Here is a 24,328-nt window from a genome sequence, read left to right as displayed (position 1 = left end):
TCTCAGGAGATGGGACAGCTGGCGATCCTTCAGACTAAATACTGTGGTTATAGAGAGGTATTAGAGCTATTCATAGTAATACACGGGTATAATAGTCTGCTGTCATCACCCCTTCCCTTTCCCCTATAATAATTAGCCATGTTCAATTATTATTATTTTTAGCTGATGAATTTTTTGAGGAAATTTCTGTAACAATGTACAATGATTGGAGGCGAAATGGTTGTTAAATATGACTTTAAAATTAATAAAAAGTTTATGGTAAAAAACAAAACAAAAGTAATAATAAATAAAAAAATCTATGAAAATGAACAAATGAAAGTCAGACATTGCTTTTCAACCATGCTTCCTCAGAATTTAAAAAAATAAAATAAAACTCATGAAATAGGCCTGGACAGTAATGATGATTCCCTTAACTTAATATTTTGTTGCACAACCTTTTGAGGCAATCACTGCAATCAAACGAATCCCGTAACTGTCAATGACACACATGTGACATGCACAATGTGAACAAGTCTGTTGGACCATGTTCACACCACCCTGACTGACACACAAACAAAAAGCACAGAATGACAAATGTGCAAAAATACCTTGCAATAAGACATATAGCAGTAATCAGCAAGTGCTGATAAAAGGTAATAACAAACACAGGGTATTTAGTCGATGCGTTTTTTTTGCAAAAAAATGTATACCAAGCTGCTTCACCAACGTCAAAGTAACCCGTATTGAAGCAGTCCCTATCTAATGTATTTAAAACCTGAACATATGAACAGTGTTTAAATGAGCAGGATTAAGACAGGCGCTTTCTAGTATGGGCACGTGGTACAAGACAGCTCCTTATGTGCATGTCACACAAGAGAGGGGTGGGGTCTCTCAAATCATGCATAAGCATGAAAAAAACTAGTTCAATACGGGTTACCTTGGCGTTGGTGAAGCAGCTTGGTATACATTTTTTTGCAAAAAAAGTATCGCCTAAATACCCTGTGTTTGTTATTACCTTTTATCAGCACTTGCTAATTACAGCTATATGTCTTATTGCAAGGTATTTTTGCACATTTGTCATTCTGTGCTTTTTGTTTGTGTAACTGTCAATGACACATCTGCTCCTCTCGGCAGGTATTTGGTCCCACTCCTCAAGAGCAATCTGCTCCATCGTGTTTGAAGGTTGCCTTTTCCAGACGGCATGTTTCAGCACTTTCCAAAGATGCTCAGTAGGATTTCGGTCAGTGGTCATAGAAGGTTACTTCAGAATAGTCCAATGTTTTCCTCTTAGCCATTCTTGGGGTGTTTTTAGCTGTGTGTTTTGGGTGGGTTATTTTCTAAGCTTCACAATAGCCACAATATTATATAGGCATAATCAACAAGAATATTAACACTATTATATGCATTATGTAAAATAGGGGGCAGGTCATTGAAGGATCTGTGAACTGTCATAAGCCAAAACAGATGAATATGTACAGTTGTGGCCAAAAGTATTGACACCCCTGCAATTCTGTCAGATAATACTCCATTTCTTCCTGAAAATGATTGCAAACACAAATTCTTTGTTATTATTATCTTCATTTAATTTGTCTTAAACGAAAAAACACAAAAAGAATTGTCCTAAAGCCAAATTGGATATAATTCCACACCAAACATAAAAAAGAGGGTGGACAAAAGTATTGGCACTGTTCGAAAAATCATGTGATGCTTCTCTAATTTGTGTAATTAACAGCACCTGTAACTTACCTGTGGCACCTAACAGGTGTTGGCAATAACTAAATCACACTTGCAGCCAGTTGACATGGATTAAAGTTGACTCAACCTCTGTCCTGTGTCCTTGTGTGTACCACATTGAGCATGGAGAAAAGAAAGAAGACCAAAGAACTGTCTGAGGACTTGAGAAACCAATTTGTAAGGAAGCATGAGCAATCTCAAGGCTACAAGTCCATCTCCAAAGACCTAAATGTTCCTGTGTCTACCGTGCGCAGTGTCATTAAGAAGTTTAAAGCCCATGGCACTGTGGCTAACCTCCCTAGATGTGGACGGAAAAGAAAAATTGACAAGAGATTTCAACGCAAGATTGTGCGGATGTTGGATAAAGAACCTCGACTAACATCCAAACAAGTTCAAGCTGCCCTGCAGTCCGAGGGTACAACAATGTCAACCCATAATATCCGTCGGCGTCTGAATGAAAAGGGACTGTATGGTAGGAGACCCAGGAAGACCCCACTTCTTACCCCGAGACACAAAAAAGCCAGGCTGGAGTTTGCAAAACTTACCTGAAAAAGCCTAAAACGTTTTGGAAGAATGTTCTCTGGTCAGATGAGACAAAAGTAGAGCTTTTTGGGCAAAGGCATCAACATGGAGTTTACAGGAGAAGAAAAAAGGCATTCAAAGAAAAAAACATGGTCCCTACAGTCAAACATGGCGGAGGTTCCTTGATGTTTTGGGGTTGCTTTGCTGCCTCTGGCACTGGACTACTTGACTGTGAGCATGGCATTATGAAGTCTGAAGACTACCAACAAATTTTGCAGCATAATGTAGGGCCCAGTGTGAGAAAGCTGGGTCTCCCTCAGAGGCCATGGGTCTTCCAGCAGGACAATAACCCACAACACACTTCAAAAAGCACTAGAAAATGGTTAGAGAGAGATAGCACTGGAGACTTCTAAGGTGGCCAGCAATGAGTCTAGACCTGAATCCCATAGAACACCTGTGGAGAGATCTAAAAATGGCAATTTGGAGAAGGCACTCTCCTAAAATCAGGGACCTGGAGCAGTTTGCCAAAGAAGAATGGTCTAAAATTCCAGCAGAGCATTGTAAGAAACTCATTGATGGTTACCGGAAGCGTTTGGTCGCAGTTATTTTGGCTGGGGTCGGTACATTGACGACATCCTCGTCCTCTGGGCGGGGTGTGGAGAATCATTCAGATCCTTTGTTGATTCCCTTAATAATAATGAGTTGGGTCTTTTCTTTACCCATGAGGTAGGTGGAGGTTTAGGAGCAGGGGTTATCCAACAAGGGTGATTGAACCGGCCTATAAGCATGCTAAACAAGTAAACAGGGCGTCATTGTTGACTCCAAGGGTAAGGGAGGACTCCAATGCAATCACTAGATTGATAGGTACCTTTGATGACCAATCTGGTAAAGTTATGAACATCTTGGAGAAGTATTGGTCTATCCTGAAAATGGATAATGACATACGTGACTGTATCACCCAGGGTCCATCAGTTACATTTAGGAAGGGTAGGTCAATAAGGGATCGGGTGGTAGTTAGCCACCTGGAACCTCAGAAGAGAGAGGAAACGTGGTTGCGGAACAGAGCAACTGGGACCTTTAGGTGCGGACACTGTAGCTTCTGCAAATATATCTGTGTATCCCATACTTTCTGTAGTGCCTATACAAAGAGGATTTATGAAATGAAAAGCTTTGCAAACTGTAAAACCACTGGAGTTGTTTATCTGTGTACTTGTACTTGCCCCCTTGACTATGTTGGCAAAACAAAGCGTGAATTACGGGTCCGCATAGGTGAACATTTGGGGGATATTAGACACAAAAGAGATACCCCCTTAGCCCGTCATGTCAATATGGTGCATGGAGGGGATGATAAACATATTAATTTTCGTGTTATAGAGAGAGTGCAGCCCGCGGTCAGACAGGGAGATTGGGATAATAGAATCTTACAGCGGGAGACACGCTGGATTTTTTGGCTTGAATCACAGAGTCCAAAAGGCCTTAATGAACAGCTAAATTTCAGTAGTTATCTATAATCAGTGTGTTTCACATTTTCCCAGCCAGCTCTTTATAGGGTTTTTGATAATTTGGTAGGTATATTATTACTATTGGAACTTTTTATTATTTTTCATTTATTCTATGTAGGGATACAATTATTCTACTCCATGCCTTTGAGGACTATTGGTATCTATTTTCTTGAAGTTTTGGGCGTTCTGAATAGTGAGGCTGTTGAATTGATCGGCCGCATATTGTGTGCGAGATACGGTGTTTCTGTTGAGAGGGATGTATTGCCCTATTTTGTTTCAGGCACCTTTGTGTGAATCCCTGTTTCTATCCGTGCTGTTTAGTAAGGTGCGCGGCGTCTATGGCAACTGCTGCACCGCATGTCCGTCCTCAATATGATCCCTTCCGGTTTAGACCTCCATTTTGGATTTTGGTAACCGGAAGTGGGCGTTCTATATCGGCGCGGCATCTTTAAACAATGGCGGCGAACGCGCTTGGAGTAAAGCTGCACACTGTATTGCTCTCTCGGCCAGGGGTAATGAGACCCCACTTTTTGACCCCTGATGAACCCTCAGCGGATTAAGAGGGGGAAACGCGTCGGGTTTCCATATGCATCAAGTGGCTGATAAGTATAATGTTGTACATCATTTTTGGCAGATCCTGCGGTGGCACTATATATTTAGATTTAATCTACTGAGCAATTATGCTATGTGACTTTGTATGCATTGCTATTTGAATATTGGTGTACCACGCTGTATAATCAGAGATGAATATGGTAGCCTTATTATTTTTTACTATATTAGGGTGATTCTGCCCTCACCTGCAAGGTAATGGCTGCCGCAAGTGCTATATAGGCTTTTTTTCACTGCCTCTAGTGTGCAATATTTATTCAAGTTGATGTGCTTTTTCTTGTAGCCGTTTTTTAATTTTGCTATCTGGTAATTGGGTCTGCCATTTGCAGCTTATTAGCATTTTTGTGACTACGAGATAAGTCCTTCTCTAAGCTGCCGGATATTAACCCCATTATATTCTTTTGACTCCGAGATAAGTCTTTTTGGGGTTCTTATACTATTAGAAATACTACGAGATAAGTTCATAGCAATTTAGTATTATCTATGAGACTATTTTTGTCTCTTTATTCTTTCGGTACTATAAGTGTGTGTGTGTTTCTTTTTTGTGTCCCTTTTTGTATATGCAGGGAGACGTAGGGGTTAATAGGGATACCGACGTTGAGCGGGGGCGCCATATAGTCTACAACTAGGGTGCCAACCTCCGCGGTTAGGAAGGGTGAAAATAGGTATTAGACCTACCGGTAATGATGTTTCCAGGAGTCCATCCTGACAGCACTATGGAGGACGTCCTCCTCCTCCTTACAGGGACAGGAAAACATACGAGAGGTTAAAAGGCCATGTCCCACCCCCTTTCCCTCAGTGATTTGACAAGTACCACAAGGTGGATGATGCTAGTAACGGTTTAATGAAACAATCATATTACAGCATATGACATAACATAATACAACATAGTATAACATAACAGGGAGGGAACTACCCGTGCTGTCAGGATGGACTCCTGGAAACATCATTACCGGTAGGTCTAATACCTATTTTCCAGGACGTCCACCTGACAGCACTATGGAGAGTACCAAAGCACCTCCTCAGGGTGGGATTACTGCTTGGAGAACTTTTCTCCCGAATGCGGTTTGTTGGCCAGCTAACACATCTAGTTTGTAGTGTTTGCAGAATGTATTAAGACTAGCCCAGGTTGCCGCTCGACAAATTTGATCAACTGACGCCCCCGCCCGCTCGGCCCATGAGGCCGATACCGCCCTTGTAGAGTGGGCTTTTAAGGAATCAGGCGGGCTGGCGCCTTCAGCCTGGTAAGCGTCCGAGATTACTGAGGTAATCCAACGCGCTATGGACGCCTTAGAGGCCTTCTTCCCTTTATTCCTACCACCAAAGAGAACGAACAGGTTCGGGTCGATACGCCAACTATTGGTGGCCTCTAGGTATTCTATAACTGCGCGCCTCACGTCTAGCGAGTGGAGCCGCCGCTCCTTCTCATTTCGGGGATTATCGCAGAAAGAGGGTAACACTACCTCCTGGTTCAGATTTCTTGTAGAGGCTACCTTCGGGGTAAATGCCGGGTCTAACCTTAGGATTATACTATCCTCTCTTATCTGGAGGTATGGATCCTTAGTGGATAGGGCCTGGATCTCCCCTATTCTTTTGGCCGTGGTAATGGCTACTAGAAAGGCCGTTTTACGAGTGAGAGCAGGGATGGCTATCTTCTCACTAAGGGCGAAAGTGTCCGAGCAGAGGAACCGAAGTACCAGGCCCAGGTCCCATGGCGGGGTGAGCTGCCTAATCGTGGGGCGCAGGCGCTGTGTGGCTTTTATAAACCTTATCACCCAGGGATGTGCAGCTAACTGATAATCATAGAAGGCGCTCAAAGCTGAAACCTGGACTTTTAGAGTACTGGGCTTGAGGCCTTTATTAAAACCTGCCTGCAGGAACCCTAGTATGTTAGGGAGATCCGGGGTACCTGCCACGAGCCCGGACCTGCCACCCTCCAAACAGAATCTCTTCCATATCTTCCGATAAATTGCCGACGTCACCGGCTTCCTGCTGGCCTGTAGGGTGGATATGACCTGCTCCGACAATCCTTTTGCCTTCAGGATGTCCCTCTCAGGATCCAAGCCGATAGATGGAGTCTTGTTGGGTCCGGGTGGTGGATCGGGCCCTGGTGGATGATGTTCTCCCACAAGGGCAGCTCGACTGGATCTTCTACTGCCATGGCTCCCAGAAGGGAAAACCAGCTTCTCCTCGGCCAGTATGGCACTATCAATATCACTCTTGCGTGGTCCTCGCGTATCTTTCTGAGCACTGCCGGTATGAGGGCCAGTGGTGGGAACGCATAAGGCTGGTTTCACACTAGCGCATTTTCAGCGCGCGCACGGCCGGGGGTAGCTCCGCCCCCGATCCGGCTCTCTGCCCGGCGTGCCCGCCCCTTCCTTGTAGCGCCGCCTCCTAGCGGACAGCGGCGCCTGCGATCGGCGCACCCTATCTTTAGCATAGGGTGCGCCGATCGTGCGCAGGCCGTGCGCTAGTTGCGCTTTGCAACTAGCGCACGGCCTGCGCACGATCGGCGCACCCTATGCTAAAGATAGGGTGCGCCGATCGCAGGCGCCGCTGTCCGCTAGGAGGCGGCGCTACAAGGAAGGGGCGGGCACGCCGGGCAGAGAGCCGGATCGGGGGCGGAGCTACCCCCGGCCGTGCGCGTGTTGAAAATGCGCTAGTGTGAAACCGGCCTAAGAGAGGGATTCTCCCCAAGTCTGACTCAGGGCGTCTACGCCCTCTGGATGGTCCATCGGATTTAGGGAGTAGAATCTGGGAACCTTCGAGTTCTTGCGGCTTGCGAAGAGATCTATACTGGGGTTCCCCCAGCGCTGACAAAGCTGGTTGAAGATCTCTATGTTCAATTCCCACTCTGTCGGGTGGATCTGTTGTCTGCTCAGGTAGTCCGCCACTTCGTTTTGGGAACCCTCTAGATGTACCGCGGTCACGGATCGAACTGTCCGTTCTGCCCACGTGAATATCTTTTCCGCCAGTGCCTGTAGTGGTTGATGCCTGGTTCCTCCTTGGTGTTTCAGGAATGCCACTGTCGTTGTATTGTCGGATAAAATGCGAACATGACGACTCTTTAGTACCGACCGGTTTCTCCGCAACGCTTCCCAGACCGCGAAGAGTTCCTTGAAATTGGAGGATCTGGCCTTGATGCTTGCTGGCCACTTCCCCTGGAAGATCTTCCCTTCTATGTGGGCTCCCCATCCCCACGCACTTGCGTCTGTGGTGACTACCACGTATGGAGAGGTTGTCCAATGCACGCCCACCTGAAGGTTCCTGGCCTGTAACCACCAGCGAAGGGACTCCTTTACTCGTCCTGAGAGTCTTAGGGGTTTGTCTAGCGACGCCTGACTCCTGTCCCACCTCGCGAGAATTTCTCTTTGTAACAACCGCGAGTGGAATTGGGCCCAACGGACACACTGGATGCAGGCCGTCATGAGGCCCAGGACCTCCATTGCTTCCCTTATGGAGCATTGACGCTTCAACAGACCTCTGGTTCTGGCCTGAATGGACTTCTGCTTCTGCTCGGGTAGCCAGGATATTCTGTCGGCTGAGTCTAGGAGGACTCCCAGGAATACCTTTCTGGTGTTTGGTGTGAGGTCTGACTTCTCCCAGTTGATCACCCAGCCCAGGAACTCCATCACAGTAGTTGTTCGGATCCTGTCTCGGATGAGCGCTTCTTTGGATCTTGCCACCAGTAAGAAGTCGTCCAGGTACGGCACAATCACAATACCCTGATCTCTCAGGTAGGCCACCACCTCTACCACCAGCTTTGTAAAGATCCTGGGAGCTGAGGCCAGCCCGAATGGAAGACCCTGGAACTGGAAATGGCAGGTCCGGGCTAGTGAACTGATCGCGAACCTTAGTAGGCTTTGGGATGAGGGATGAATAGGAACCTGATAATATGCCTTTTTTAGGTCTAGGGTGCACATAACTGCGTCCCTGTCTATCAGAGGAATTGCGGATCGGATTGATTCCATCCGGAACCTCCTGTATCTGACCCAAGCATTTAGTGGCTTCAGGTTTATGATGGTGCGGGCCTCGCCGGATTTCTTTGTAATTGCAAACAGGGAAGAGTAGTGACCTTTTCCTCTTTCTGATGGTGAAACTGGTATTATGACCCCTGAGTCTAACATGTCCTGAAGATCCGACCACATTGCGGAGTCCTCCTGGACGACAGTGGGGGCAATATATCTGTCGGGGGGAGGAGAATAGAGCTCTATCCTGTAACCTTTGCTGATGGTTCTGAGGACCCACTGATTGTTGGTGACTCGCGACCAGTTTGCTGCAAAGTGGCGAAGTCTCCCCCCAATGCCTATGGCGTCATTGTCTCCTCGACCTAGATGTCGATGCAAATGGGGGACCTCTGTTCTTCCCACTTTGGCTGAAGGAGCCTCTGTAGGAGCTTCTATTAGACCTCGCCCGGCCCCTAAACTCTGACTGTCCTCTGAAGAAGGAGCCTCTCCGAAAGGACTGGGACCGCCTGGGCTTTTCTTCCGGAAATCCCTTATTCTTATCAGACACCAGCTCAAGGATATTATCCAGGGCTGGACCAAACACCCTCAGACCCGAGAAAGGGATGGCACATAACTTGGCCTTAGAAGGGTTATCCCCCGACCAGGATCTAAGCCAGACTGCTCTCCGGGCCGCATTAGAGAGGGAGCTGTTTCTGGCCGCAAACCTAACTGATTCCGCCGACGTATCCGACAGGAACGCCGTGGCTGATTTCAAAAGAGGAAGAGATGCTAGTATCTCTGACCTCGGGGTCTTGTTGGTTAGGTTTTCCTCCAACTGCCCCAACCACAGGAACATAGACCTGGCCACCGAGGTGGCTGCTATGTTGGCTCTAATCAGGGCCGCCGACGTCTCCCATGTTCTTTTTAACAAGACGTCCGCCTTTCTATCCATTGGGTCTCGAAGACCGGATGAGTCCTCGGCTGGGATAGCCGATTTCTTCGTAACCTTGGCAACCGGGACGTCGATCTTAGGGACTTCTTCCCACGCCCGAGTTTCCTCGGGATCGAAGGGCAGTCTATTTTTAAAGCTTCGGGAGAGTGTCAACCGACGCTCTGCTTCCTTCCACTCCTCCTGGATCATTGCTTTGATGTGCTCGCTCACAGGGAACACCACCTGTTTGCGGGACACCAGTCCTCCAAACATTAAGTCCTGTCTGGACTGTGGCTTAGGGATTTCTTCCATCTGCATGGTATTTCTGACCGCGTGTACCAGCTCGTCCGTATACTCCAGTCTGAATAGGTACTTTCTGTTCTGTTCCTGACTATCCCCCAGGATCTCGCCTTCTTCCTCCTGATCTGAGTTCCGGAAATCGGATTCCTCGCTAGGGCTCGCCTCTGATACTGGGACTGGTTCCCACCTCGGACGCTTGCGACCTGGCCCAGGGCTGGGGGATCGACGCCGGGACGTAGAGGCCTGAATCTCTTCCCTTATCAGCGACCTCATTTCGGAAAGCAGAGATGGCTGTTCCTCGCCTATGACTCTGGAGGTACAGGGACCGCATAGGGTCTTGCTATAGGTGTCTGGCAGCTTTACTCTGCACACCGGACATCTGACTGATTTGGCGGTGGCTTTCGCCGGGTCCTTCCCCGAGGGGGACTCAGCCGGGGTTCCCTTTTCCTGATAATATAAGGGGCACCTCATCAGATCTGGGCTGTGGGGACGGGTGGGGAGGGTGGTCTGCGCTATGCGCACTTACCCCTCCACCAGATGCAGTGTTGCCTTCCATTCCCTGGCGTCCGATGCAGTCACACAGCCTGGAACCACCTGTGACGACTCTGGAGAACGCTTTGGTCCAGGAGCGCGCGCGCCCTGGATTTGAAACCGGCGTCTGACGTCACCGGATGTGACGCTGGTAAGCCGCGCCTCCACTTCCTGCCGGGCATCTGCGCGCGACCGCGCTCGGCGCGTGCAGGGAGCCGTTCCTGCTATGGTGCTCCGGCCTCCACTGCCCAGCGTCGGCGACGTCCTGCGGGTACTCGGCCCGCCGCCCCACTTCTGTCGGTGCCCGCATGGCCAGCCGCCTGCGGGGAGCCGACCCGTCCTGGAGCCGAGAGCCCCCCCACCGGGAGGAACGGCTCCCTCCAGGAGCGCCGTCCTGCTCCTGGCCTTTGGAGCCGAGGGACTCCCCACCGGGAAGTTTCGGCCCCGGGACCTCTTGACAGGGGAAGGATTGGACCGGCCGCATGATCCCCTGGGTCCCTCCGGTAAGCTCTCGCGTGTCCCTCCGTGCAGGGACAGGAAAAACACTGAGGGAAAGGGGGTGGGACATGGCCTTTTAACCTCTCGTGTGCTTTCCTGTCCCTGTAAGGAGGAGGAGGACGTCCTCCATAGTGCTGTCAGGTGGACGTCCTGGAAATTAGGGCTGACTAGGGTAACTTAGCCATTGGCCCAATATTTGAATACTGAAGAGAACTAAAAACAATTTTTTCTCCCTTCATTTTTTGTCCTCTACTACTCCTTCTTTTAGTCATTTTCACTAATGTTTTTAGTCATTGAATTAAAAGCTAAATTTTAGGGGTTATTCTTTTTGTGCTTCTGGTGTTATTACAGCATAATGTAGGGCCCAGTGTGAGAAAGCTGGGTCTCCCTCAGAGGCCATGGGTCTTCCAGCAGGACAATAACCCACAACACACTTCAAAAAGCACTAGAAAATGGTTTGAGAGAAAGCACTGGAGACTTCTAAGGTGGCCAGCAATGAGTCTAGACCTGAATCCCATAGAACACCTGTGGAGAGATCTAAAAATGGCAATTTGGAGAAGGCACTCTCCTAATATCAGGGACCTGGAGCAGTTTGCCAAAGAAAAATGGTCTAAAATTCCAGCAGAGCATTGTAAGAAACTCATTGATGGTTACCGGAAGCGTTTGGTCGCAGTTATTTTGGCTAAAGGTTGTGCAACCAAGTATTAGGCTGAGGGTGCCAATACTTTTGGTCTCCCCATTTTTGGAGTTTTGTGTGAAATGATCAATGTTTTGCTTTTTGCTTCATTCTCTTTTGTGTTTTTTCATTTAAGACAAATTAAATGAAGATAATAATACCAAAGAATTTGTGATTGCAATCATTTTCAGGAAGAGACTGAATATTATCTGACAGAATTGCAGGGGTGTCAATACTTTTGGCCACAACTGTAAGCAGAGCACCACATAAAGCCCCGCCCACAGCCCCACCCCAGAGCACGAGAATCTCATTAACTGAAAACTACAAATACAGATTAAACAACAACAAGATGGATTACATCACCAGGACTATCAGGGAGCTACAGACTCACATAAGTGAGGCAGGACAATCCCACCACAATCAAAGTATCATACAGAACGAACAGGTAAAAAAGACTCTTTTTTATTCTATGTTACATCCCCAACAACAAGTTATGTATGTATGAGGGGAGAACTCCAACAGTAAACCGGAGTTGCACTCATTTATGGTGGAGCATTGGAGCTACTATGAATCCTGACCAGAAGATTAGAGAAAATATTATTGCTCCCCATTTCAGGAGAGATTGTGCAGTAAACTAAATTATTTAGGATTGAAAACATAATGTAATTTATGATGTGGAGTGAATCCATGAAACCAGGGCTCGAGCCATGCCAACACATCTCCTGCAGGGGTGAATAAATGTATATTACAGCCATCAGCCACACACAGCTTAGAGATATATCATGGCACAGGTGTAATGGTTTTCCTGTAGTTTATCACAATCCTCCTTGAAATTAGATAGTTTTAATACAAATTAAAAAGTCAGGATAAAGGGAAATTCACGCTTGGCCTCACTGCACATTTAATGTAGTTGATCATAAAAGCAAAGTTTGGCCAGAAAGACTGGACCTGGTCATGTAGGGACCATATGAGCACATTCAGCAGCACAGAAGGGAGAGAAGGGAGATTCATCCAATAAGATATCAGGATTCTAGGAAGCCAACAGCATCATTACCCTCCACTTTCTCTTACAGGCCCATCATAATATTTTTCTTCAAGTGATGTTCTAACTTGTCAGTACATTCTACGTACACTGTCATTTGGCTTTGTAGTTTACAAAACTGGGCAGGTAACGGTCAGCGTCTTCTAATCCAAGGGGGTAGGTGGATCCTCCAGGTGGTAAGTTCTATAGAAAAGGGCTTTCAATGCCCAAAGTCATTTGAACAATTTTGGGTGGAGGAGAATGTTGTGGTCTAGAGGCAAAATGGTGACCATGGTAATTCGGCCGTACTACACCACCGATAAAGCAGCCACAGCCGGTGACTGAGAAGAATCTGTGACTTCTCTGCATTTACTGCTTACTACTCACCTGGGTAGTCATATGTAGGAATCTCCTCTTTACACCACTCATCACCCTTCGCATATGTCCCTGTAGTATTAATATAGGTCAGTTCTTCACCCTGAAACAAATATTGTAAAAAAGTCAGACAGATGGAGAAGTCACATCTATGATCAGCTCTAATCCTGCCATCTCCACCGTTCTCATTACACAAGTATAAAACATATAATAATGGTGGATAAAACAAGACTGAGCACAAGACCTTCACAGCCGTCTACACATCATAGGGGAGATCTCATGACACCTTCTCTCCATCTACCTGATGATCCTGAGGAACGCTAGGATCTTCTTGCTTACAATCCTGTTGAAGAAGAGCACGGGGACATCTCTCTGGTGTTGTCCTCTTACTGGATAGATCTGGAGGAAACACATACATGGACTGAATTCATTCTTTACATACAGATAATTATAGGCCGTGTGTATTTAGACCTGTCTATTACCTGGTGATGTGAGGGGCTGGGGAATCTCCATCATGACGTCCTTGTACAGATCTCTGTGCCCTTCAAAATACTCCCACTCCTCCATGGAGAAATAGACCGAGACATCCTGACATCTTATAGGAACCTGACACATACAATGATACCATCATCCCCCCGATCCCTTCAGAGTGTTATACTGTATAATATCCCAGCATTCCCAGCAGTGTCACCTCTCCAGTCAGCAGCTCAATCATCTTGTAGGCGAGTTCTAGGATCTTCTGGTCATTGATGTCCTGATGTATCAGGGGGTGAGGTGGAGGCTCCGTGATTGGTCTCAGGGGTCTTCCCCATCCCTCTGACACAGGGTCCTGACAGCGCTCACTAGAGGTCTTCTTCACTACTGTGTAATCCTGGTTAAGGAGAGACACATTAATAAATCTCACTAAAGACATTTCCAGAGTCCTCACCTCTCCAGTTCTGTCCATCTGTTATTCCCATAGATAAGAATGATGTAATGTGACGTCATCAGAATCTCTCACCTCTCCAGTAAGCCGGAAGAGGATCTCTAGGGTGAGGTGTAATATCCTCTCCACCATCTTGTCTCTGTCCATATCCATCTTTGATGGGTAACTCAGGAAAATTCTCTTTTGTAGAAGATCGTCACTGAGAGGATCCGATATTGTAGAGACCTGAATGAGGAGAAGATGAGCCGATGTAACATCATAAAATCCGGTGTAATAATACAATTACTGGAGATAATAAGGGAAACATATGAGGAGATTTATTATTTTACAGTATTTAGTTCTCTTCTCTACATCTACTAATAAAACCTATATATTTAGGCCACAGACAACAAGCAGTTTCTTCCTCGGAGTCGGCAGCTGAATACGTTTCTCATAGACTCATCTTCCATAACGCTAATTCTCGTCTCATTTACCGACACTGGAATCGGCATTAGCAATACTGCAGGAGATATTCATTACACGGGACAGGAGAAATAACTACTTCATGATGAGGACGACATCTTCATCTTCTACTACGGCTCTAGAAACATATTTGGCCAGAGTCCGTCACTGACTCCATCCCCACCGGCCGTCTATATGAAGGTTTCCCGTCTTCCCCGCACTGTAATCTTCTATCACGTTAGATCTCAGGTCTGAGTCACACACAGAAGTTTGAGGCTTTTATAAAAGTTGTTTTTTGTCTGCAGAAACACCATGGAAATTATCTGATCCCAAAGTCTTCATGGACAGTGATTTATGAGGTTTATTTCTGGCCTTAGACTTTCCTATATTACTAGAAAATCACCAGAAAACAAAACATGTTAAAATGTTTCTAAAGAAAAATTGGTTCCAACAATTCCTGCAAAAAGAAAAAAACATGGAAAAACAGAAGACACATTGTTAGGCATTGGGTTCCTGTCGCTGCACAGCAGGAATCCCGAGCCTTGCATCCGGCAGTCTCCCACTCCTCTTCGGCCGCAGAGGTACCTGCTCAGCAGACTCTTCGATCCCGGCGCTCTGCTCAAACCAGCTCTGTGTGTTTGGTTGCTGCTGCCACCTCTGGCCCAGCTATAGCAACGCATGCTGGTCAGCAGCGAGCTACTCCAGGGACTAAGTCCTCCTTTCGGTCCACTGAGCATGCCCATGGGACGATCTCTCATTGGAGATCGGAGGTTACATGCTCAGGTCCTTCTCCAGCTTGGACTGGACCATCAGGGAGGTCCCAGAAGGACGCAGCTATAAAAGGTTTGCATGGTCACTCGGCCATGCGCTAGTATAGACTGCATTACCAGACTATGAGGAGTGAGTGTCGTATGCATGTATGAATGTCTCTGGTGAATGACTCATTAAGAAACCCCTACCCTTGGTACGCATGTGTTGTGCAGCCTAGCCTGTTAAGCGCCCAGGCTTAGGTAGGACAGAGTCTGAGACAGGCATCAGTGTCCACGGTGCACGTGCTCGACACTCCATAGTCAGCGTCTATAGTGGCATCCGCAGGTGCGACACCGCGCGCTCAGAAGGTCTAGAGGGACTCTGTGACCACTTTCCGTGCACTCCGTGGCCGGGCTCTGTGAGCTAAACAGGCACAGGAATTTATGTTCTGCGGTAGCGCGGCTCTGTGAGTTAACAGAGTTTGCTTCTGTTCACAATGGGTGACGTTAACCCATGTGTGACCTTTTGTACACCGCCAGGGCTGTGGAGTCGGTAAGCCACAGTTGCGACTCCGACTCCTGGATTTTATCAGGCTCCGACTCCGACTCCAGCTCCGACTCCGACTCCTTCATAAATGGCCAATTCATAACAACAAATTTACTGTTGTAAAATATTAAACATCGTGCTTATTCAGTTTCTCACCATCATATAAGTAATCAGACCACTTAGAGCAAAAACTACATTTATTAGAATACAATTAGAATATAGCAAATGACTTATAAACTTTTCTAAACTGTAAGTAAATATGCAATAAACACTTTTATGCAGTTAATAAGAAGAAATCTATAAATTTGTCCTCAGAAAAAGTATTGCCTCTGTCAGATCCTCCTTCATGGATGCCCTCAAATCTGATCTAATTATTTTGAGAGCAGAGAACAACCTCTCTACACTAACTTGTGTTGGTGGCAAAGCAGTAACCACTCGGGCAACAAATCTGACAATGTCAGGATACAGAGGAATCGCTTGTTGCACTGTTATTTTTGATGAACGGTCAAATTTCTCAATTTCTTTTAGTGCACATGAAAAATTCTGCTGAAATGTACTGGCTGTGTTCCTTGATGGGGATGACTCTTCTTCTATGCGGGAACACTTTGCACGGTCCTTGTGAACCAAATATTTTTCGAAATTAAATTCTTCATCAGTTGATGATGAGGGTGAAGATGTGGCAGGACAACCAAATTCTTCTTGTTCCTCCTGACTGTTCTGCAACCCTTTCATCCTTACTGCTATTTCAAACAGAGCTTCTTTTCCTTTACTTAGCTGTTGATCATCTAGAAGAATCCGATGCATTGGGTCTACATAAACAGCTGCCAAAAGAATGTTATTTTGTAATAGTAGCTCCTCTCTCCGTTTCATTGATGTAGCAATGCCACTGGCAATTAACCCTCCTCTTTGGGACAGGCGAAACATCAGGTTCTTCCACTCCTTTAAGAAAATACCTGGAGTTAAGTCCTCTGCTTGTACTTTTTTAGTCACTGTAAATGGGTGCTCTAGCCATTTTTCCAGCTCAGTCACCTGATTCCACTGACTTTCATTTAGCGTCAGTTGAGGGTTACCCATGTCTACAAGAAAGGTTTTCAGTTCAACCAAGCGCTGAATCATTAAGTAAGTACTGCCCCATCGTGTGGCTTGATCAATAATTGCCCCTTTTCCAGCACGTCTCTTCAAAATTGAGTCAACTTTAGGGGTTCTGGCAACAGTAGCCAATTTTCTCACCTTGCCAATCAGTGCAGCAGCATGTCCTTCTTGCAGACTGTCTCTTATAGCCAGCTGTAGCGTATGCACAACACAGCGCATGTGATGAATGAAAGAACATATTGACACAGTTTCAACAAGATCATCTAAACTATCATGTTGCTGTTCATCTGAAGCAACTTCAGTTTGCTCCTCAGTTACAATACTGTGTTCCTCTATTTCAAACATTTCTGTGTCTGTGGACCCAGAATGTTCTTCTAGCTGCTGGTCACCATCATTACTCTCATTCATTAGCTTAATAGTACTTATATTTGAAGCATTGTCAGTTACGACAGAAAGAACTTGCTCTTTTTTAAGTTCATAGTCTTGCAGAACCTTTTCCACCAAGACCTGGAGAAACTCACTGGTGTGATGAGCTTTGGTGTCTTTTACTGCCAATGTCTTGGTAACTATTTCATTTTTGTCACAAACAAATCGGACATTGATGGCAAAATAGTTCACTCTGTGACGTGTGCAGGCATCCATTTTAAGAAACAGAAAGCGTCCCTTGAGAGTTTTTTTTAAGTTCTTCCTTTTGTTTAAAAGCTTCTTCGATTACTAATCTTCTAATACTCTCTCTCTCCAGAGAAACACCAAGCTTGCGGGCCATTTCCCCATTCAGACACATAAAAGCTGGTCGTGAAAATAATGAAATAGGCACACTATCCTTTACAACAAGCTCTATGATCTGTTTTTTAAATGTATCTACTGTCATTGTCACAGTAACTTTGTCACTGACAAAATATCTTGCAACTGATGGCTGCAAAGTTCTCTGCTCCTTTGTTTGGCTGGAAGAGCTGGGCACTGGTTCATTGGTTTGGATGCAGTCTCTCTCATCCACTGCTTTCAGTACTTCTGGAGGAAATCGCTGTAAATGTCTCTTTAGATTAGAAGCTCTGGTAGGAGCATTTTTATCTTTGCCTGAATATGCACTCATCTTGGCTTCACAGCATTTGTTTTCGTCTGGATCATTTGTCATACACTGACAGACATAATGTTTTATATCTTGAGTGATGGTGAAATGTTCAAATACAGCTGATTTAATGTGATGCTTCTTTGACATTCTCAGGTTTTTAATTCTGCATTCACAATCCAAATGACAATTGTTTTTCCTAAAAACAATTGTACAAAATTATTGCCAGGTCATACAACTGACATAGTGGTCAGTAATACTGTTATTATTCCTCATGTACTCACAGTTAACTGATGCAAAGTTTGTTGAAAGGATAATACTTCTTACAGTCTTCCTCTTCTGAGTAGCAGGCAGCTGTGAGATGCTTGGAAGACACACACCTAGTATGATCTAGTCTAGAGGAGGAGCTTTACTACTAAGAATTTGCAACACATTTTCACTTTCAGTTTCATACATTGTAAGTAGGGGGGTTGGGGCAGCATGAGGTTAACCAAGTATAAGATTAGATAAGGGCAGTGGAGAACAGTGACACACAAGAAGTAAGAAATGTCTCTATCTCCAGCAGAACTGCTTATCACTGTTGTTCATAGTTTGATAGAACATATATATTTGAGTAACATTTATAAAATTCATATGAAAGTTCAATTATGAAATATTAATACATTTTTTTTAAAGCTGGAGTAGGAGTCGGTACATTTCTACCGACTCCGACCAAAACTAACTCCGACTCCACAGCCCTTTATACTTCCGCCATTACTAAGCAGCAGTTTACCACCCCTGCACAGTGGACCCCGGGCTGTGAACGCACCTTACTATTATTTTATTATCAGGTGTGTTCCGCTAGCCCTAACATTATACTAGCGCCAGGGTCTGGCTAGTAATGGCGGACGAACAGCGACTGCTGTAGTACATCCGGCAGCTGCAGGACAGGTTGGCGGCTCTCGAGCGTTCAGCCTCAGCTGCGGATGTTACTGCGGTTGCTGTTCAGGCAGCCACGGAGGCTGTCTCCCGTGTGACCACTGCCATCCCTGCCCCGACTTTGTCCCGCCTCCCGCTGCTCGAGAAGTTCTTAGGCGATAGTGCTTCTTGTAGGGGTTTTGTGAGCCAGTGCTCTATATAGCTGGAGCTGCTGGCAGCACGATTCCCATCCGAGCGGGCTAAGGTGGGATTTATTATTTCCCTCTTGTCGGACAGGGCTTTGGAGTGGGCCACACCGCTGTGGGAGCGTGGTGATCATGTGGTGCAGAGTGCTTTGCAGTTCTTGGGCACTGTGAAGCAGGTCTTCCAGCGACCGTGAGTCACCCATGACACCGCGCTCCGGCTGCTGGCATTGTCACAGCGCTCGTCCATGGTCAGCCACTTTGCCATTCAGTTCCGGATGCTGGCCTCAGAGTTAGAGTGGCCAGATAAGGTCCTCATCCCGGCATTCTGGAGAGGTTTGGCTGACCATGTGAAGGACGCTTTGGCCACCAGGGAGATTCCCGCTACACTGGAGGAGCTTATCACCGTCTCCACCCGTATAGACCTTCGGTTTGCCGAGCGAAGTTTTGAGCAGTCCCAGTGTAGGCAGAGGTTTAGGTTGGCACCCAGTTTTGCTAAACCTCTGGAATCTCCCAATCGGGCGCCCGAGATTCAGGGGACTTCCCGTGAGGGATCCAGGCCCCGGTCCACTCGAGTCCCTGTGATCTGTCTTGGTTGCCGGTAGTCCGGTCACCAACTGGTGCCCACAGCGGCTGGGGAAACGCTCGTATCTATTGGCTATAGGAAGTGGCTCACTAGAATCCGTGGCGTTTTCCTCCAAGTTGTCCTTTAAGGGGACACTTGAGTTTAGTTCTTCCACTTTGGCGGTGGAGGTTTGCGTGGATTCTGGAGCGGAGCGCAATTTTATGTCATCTGCCTTCGCTCAACGGCATGCAATACCACTGCTTATGATATCTAAGCCAGTCACCGTCAGAGTAGTGAACGGTGTGACTCTGCCCTCACAGATTACCCACCAAACCGCTCCACTGATACTCTTGGTGTCTCCATCTCATCAGGAGATGAAATCCCTCTTCGTCATGCCCAATGGTATCGACCAGGTCCTTCTAGGGGTCCCCTGGTTGCGGTACCACTCTCCCCATATAGAGTGGTCCTCGGGGAGAATTCTTGGTTGGAGTAAGTCATGTGAGGTTAGATGTCTGAGGGAGTGTGTCAAGGTTGCCTCCACCGAGGTCCCCGCAGATCTTTCCTCACTCCCCAAACATTATCGACAGTATGCGGACGTGTTCTCCAAAAAGGCAGCGGAGACCCTTCCACCGCATCGCCCCTATGACTATCTATTGACCTCTTGCCGGGTGTGGAGCCTCGCCGGGGTCGAGTCTACCCCTTATCTCTCCCGGAGACAGAGGCCTTGTCTCAGTGCATCAGGGAGAATCTGGCAAGAGGCTTTATTAGGAAGTCAGTGTCACCTGCAGGGTGTCACGTTGACCCGGCCTGTGTGACGCGACCAGCAGGCCGGTAACTAGAACAGGACGCGGCACGCGATACTGTCCTGTGTGACACGGCTCGCAGGCCGGTAACTAAAACAACAAGACAAAGGGAAGGGAAACTGTTACAATGGTGGACCCTGCGAAAGGGAAAGCGGACGTGGAGACCTCCTGAACCCCCTGATTCATTGTCCCTAACGCTCCTAACGTTCCCTATGCCGGTTCCGCATCGGGCGCCGATCAGGAACCTGTCGCCCTAGCACACCCTACACCTATCCCTTGCTAGGAAACTGGGTGGCGCAGGCACTGGCCCCACCACTGCACTAATACACACTAAGGAAAAACACAGACAGGGAGACAACACTTAGCTTTACTCTGTTGCACTTGCTCCTGGCAACAGAGTCCACCACCAGCATGCAGCTCTCCTCCTGAATCGTTGCCACCAAGCTCTGTCAGAGCTACGAGGAAATCCCATATGACTCCTTTCACACCAGGCTAAGACAGAGTTGCAAGGAACGCTCTCCAGCTCCTTCCTCCACCAAGGATGGTTGAAATGAACACTATCACCAACCCTGATTGCAACACCTGTGACTCTTTTATAGCAGAGCCAGACATCACACCTGCATAATAAACATGTGCACTTAACTAAAGAAACTAGAGTGCAATGACGCTCACCACCACCGGGGGCAAACTTAGAACAAACAACACCACAGTGCAATAATCCTAACGGCCACCGGGGGAAAAACCAACCCCAAGCACAGCTTAGGAAAAAAAGGTTACCTGTGCTTTTTATATGTCCTGATCCAGCATGGATCATGACACAGGGGCAGAGTTTTTCTTTGTGCAGAAGAACGGAGAATTACGTCCATGCATAGATTACAGGGGTCTTAACGCCATCACCTGTTCAGCTCATTTTCTGCTCCACCAGTTGAGAGTTCTCCTCCCTTTCTCCCTCTGGTGGTGACACGAGGTAGTGAGGTTGGTTTTATTGGTAGTGATCTGCCACCTGGTGAGGAGGATAACGATTGGATCTCTGGAGTATCAGACTGGGTATAAGACAGCCGACACCCTACCCTGGTGCTGGTGATTCAGTCTGCTTCTCAGGTCTTGGACTCAGCTTGTTCCAGTCTTCTCAAGTTAAGTTTGTTTTTGCTAATGTTCACACTTGCTCTTGTTTGTCAATTCAGTTTTCTTGGGCTGTGCTGAATTTCCAGTCTTATTTATCTGTATTTTCCAATTTGCTTTTTTTTGTCCCTTATTAGATTGGCCTCATTTTGCTCTGTCTCAGAATATTTCAGAGTGCTGATATAGTGGGAGAAGTGTAGTGACTTCAGGGTTAATTTTGCTATCAGATGTGTTGGACATCATTTTTGGTAGGGTTTTTGGCAGATCGCAGACAATGTCTTTCATTTCCTGTCCTTTCTAGTTAGTTTGGCCCCATCGTTTGCTCAGCCTATTTTCCTGCCTTTGTATGTGTTTTCATCTTGTTTCACCGTCAATACATGTGGGGGGCTGTCTTTCCTTTGGGGTCTGCTCTGGGGCGGTTAGTTTTCCTCTTTTCCTGCTTTAGGCTTATCTCTCCGGTTGTGACGAGGCGTCTAGGACCAACGTAGGAACGCTCCACGACTGCTGCTAGTTGTGTGGTTAGAATCAGGGATCTGCAGTCTGCATAGTTACCAACCTCTCTGGTTTTTTGAGACTTAGCTTGTGTTTTTTTTTTCCTCGGCGACCCATTCATAACAATCACCATTAAGAACAAGTACCCTTTGCCCCTGATATCTGAGCTTTTTGATAGGCTGCGGGGAGCGAGGGTCTTCACTAAGCTGGATCTGCGGGGTGCTTACAACCTGATTCGCATCCGTGAGGGAGACGAATGGAAGACGGCCCTTAACACCAGGGACGGGCATTATGAATAACTGGTGATGCCCTTTGGGCTCTATAATGCTCCTGCCGTCTTCCAAGACTTTGTGAACGACCTCTTCTGGGATATGCTCACCACCTCTGTTGTAGTCTCTCTGGATGATATCCTCATCTACTCTCCAGATATAGACTCCCACCGGAAGGATGTTTGCAAAGTCTTCGATCTCCAACGGGCAAACTCCCTATATGCCAAGTTGGAGAAGTGTGTGCTTGAGCAGGAGTCCTTACCTTTCCTGGGCTATATTATCTCGGCCCAGAGGTTGGCCATGGATCCTGCCAAACTACAGGCGGTGATGGATTGGCAGGAGCCTCACTCCCTCAAAGCGGTGCAGCGCTTTATGGGATTTATTAACTACTACCGCCAATTCATTCCGCACTTCTCGACTTTGGTAGCTCCCTTGGTTGCCCTCACCAAGAAGGGAGCGAATCCTAAACTGTGGTCAGAGGAGGTCTCCAAGGCCTTCCTCTCCATCTAGTCCCACTTCGCTAGCGCTCCCATTTTACATCCCCTATGTGGATAAGACATTTATTTTAGAGGTGGATGCCTCGTCCGTCGGCGCTGGAGCAGTCCTGTTCCAAAAGGATGCTCAAGGTCGGAAGTATCCTTGCTTCTTCTTTTCCAAGACCTTCTTGTAGGCGGAGAGGAACTATTCCATTGGGGACAGAGAGTTGCTAGACATGAAGTTGGCCTTTTCTGAATGGAGACACCTCCTGGAGGGGGTTCGCTATCCCTTCCAACTTTACACTGACCACAAAAACTTGGTCTATATCCAAACCACCCAGCGGTTAAATTCTCGCCAAGCACAATGGTCTCTCTTCTTCTCCCGGTTCCACTTCACCCTACATTTCCTTTCCGGTGAGAAGAATGTCTGGGCTGATGCGCTCTCTCGCTCCGTGGTGTCAGCGGAGGAGCAGCCTTGGTTAATTGTACCATCTGAGAGCCTGAGGACAGTATTGAGAATTACAGGCTACTCATTGTGATATATATTACCTTGCTTATTTTTATCTCAATGACATAGGTCTGAATTTTTATGGTAGCTAATAAGGAGTCCACCTGATTGTTCTTCAGGATATGCAATTCTTTGCGCTTTGTATTTAATGCCTTGTCATGTTACGTATTATCATTATGTCTAGTTTATGTTTTATATAGGTCTTGCTTTCTGCATATATTTGCATTTTGTCCTATGCATTACTGTATTGTGTGCTTTTGCCCAGCATATTGGAGGAAGTGAGCACTAGGTCCTTGTTTTAGAACCTTTTTCTCTGGAGTGTCAAAATATGGCCAATTTGTCTTGGCCTTTTTAATTGTTTTTTAATTTGATTCTTGTCACTTGTGTGTGTCTTTTTTGTATGCTAATAAAATCTACTATTTTTATATATTATAATAATAATAATAATAAATTTTATTTCTATAGCGCCGACATATTCCGCAGCACTTTACATTTCAGAGGGGATTTGTACAGACAATAGACATTACAGCATAACAATAATCACATACAGTAGATTATAACAAATACCAAGAGGAACGAGGGACCTGCTCGCAAGCTTACAGTCTATGAGGAAAGAGGTAGACACGAAAGGTGGGTGGTAACAGTTGCCCTGATTGTATGGACCAGCCATAATGTTAAGTGTGTAACAGTACAGACACAGAGGGCTAATGGATGCATAAAGCATGTGGGAACATGATGCGTGAAATCTGGTTGTGGTAAAACTTTTGGCTGTGCCACACAGGGATAGATTAGGTTAATGTGTTGAGGCGATAGGCCAGTCTGAATAAATGCGTTTTCAGGGCACGCTTAAAATTGTGGGGATTGGGGACTAATCGTATTGACCTGGGAAGTGCATTCCAAAGAATTGGCGCGGCACGTGTAAAGTCTTGGAGACGGGAGTGGGAGGTTCTGACTATTGAGGATATTAACCTCAGGTCATCAGCAGAACGGAGGGCGCGGGTAGGGTGGTATACTGAAACAAGGGAGGAGATGTAGGGTGGTGCTGAGCTATGGAGGGCTTTGTGGGTGAGGGTAATAAGTTTATACTGAATTCTGGAGTGGATGGGTAGCCAGTGTAATGACTGGCACAAGGTAGAGGCATCGGTGTAACGATTGGTGAGGAATATGATCCTGGCTGCAGCATTCAAGACAGATTGGAGAGGGGAGAGTTTGGTAAGAGGGAGACCGATTAGAAGAGAGTTACAATAGTCGAGACGAGAATGAATAAGAGAAACATTAAGAGTTTTTGCAGAGTCCAAAGTAAGAAAAGGTCGAATTCTAGAAATGTTTTTGAGGTGCAGATGACAAGAGCGAGCCAGTGATCGAATGTGGGGGGCAAAGGAAAGCTCAGAATCAAGTATGACCCCAAGACAGCGGGCCTGTTGCTGGGGAGTAATAGTGGAGCCACCCACAGAAATAGCAATGTCGGGTATAGGTACATTAGTAGAGGAAGGAAACACCAGGAGTTCAGTCATTGACAGGTTCAGTTTCAGATATAGTGAGGAC

The 24,328-nt window shown here is 46.6% G+C and overlaps 1 protein-coding gene across 2 annotated transcripts in view; it reads right to left on the bottom strand.

The window, feature by feature from the left end:
- Nucleotides 1-24,328, bottom strand: part of LOC141059322 (uncharacterized) — an 83,074-nt gene that overhangs the window by 29,230 nt on the left and 29,516 nt on the right. For both annotated transcript variants that reach the window (XM_073555651.1, XM_073555652.1), the window contains exons 2-6: nt 13,626-13,775; nt 13,317-13,496; nt 13,108-13,231; nt 12,927-13,024; nt 12,638-12,728 (exon numbers count right to left, since the gene is read on the bottom strand). In XM_073555651.1, coding sequence (XP_073411752.1) covers nt 12,638-12,728; nt 12,927-13,024; nt 13,108-13,231; nt 13,317-13,496; nt 13,626-13,703 — 571 coding nt within the window. In that variant the 5' untranslated portion in view covers nt 13,704-13,775. The remainder of the gene's footprint in view (nt 1-12,637; nt 12,729-12,926; nt 13,025-13,107; nt 13,232-13,316; nt 13,497-13,625; nt 13,776-24,328) is intronic.

The sequence above is a fragment of the Dendrobates tinctorius genome, unplaced genomic scaffold, assembly GCF_039654945.1.
Source record: "Dendrobates tinctorius isolate UK_male_01 unplaced genomic scaffold, ASM3965494v1 ptg000226l, whole genome shotgun sequence".
Classification (NCBI taxonomy): domain Eukaryota; kingdom Metazoa; phylum Chordata; class Amphibia; order Anura; family Dendrobatidae; genus Dendrobates; species Dendrobates tinctorius.
The sequence above is the reverse complement of the archived record's forward strand: the minus strand, read 5'-3'. Positions and strand labels throughout refer to the sequence as shown.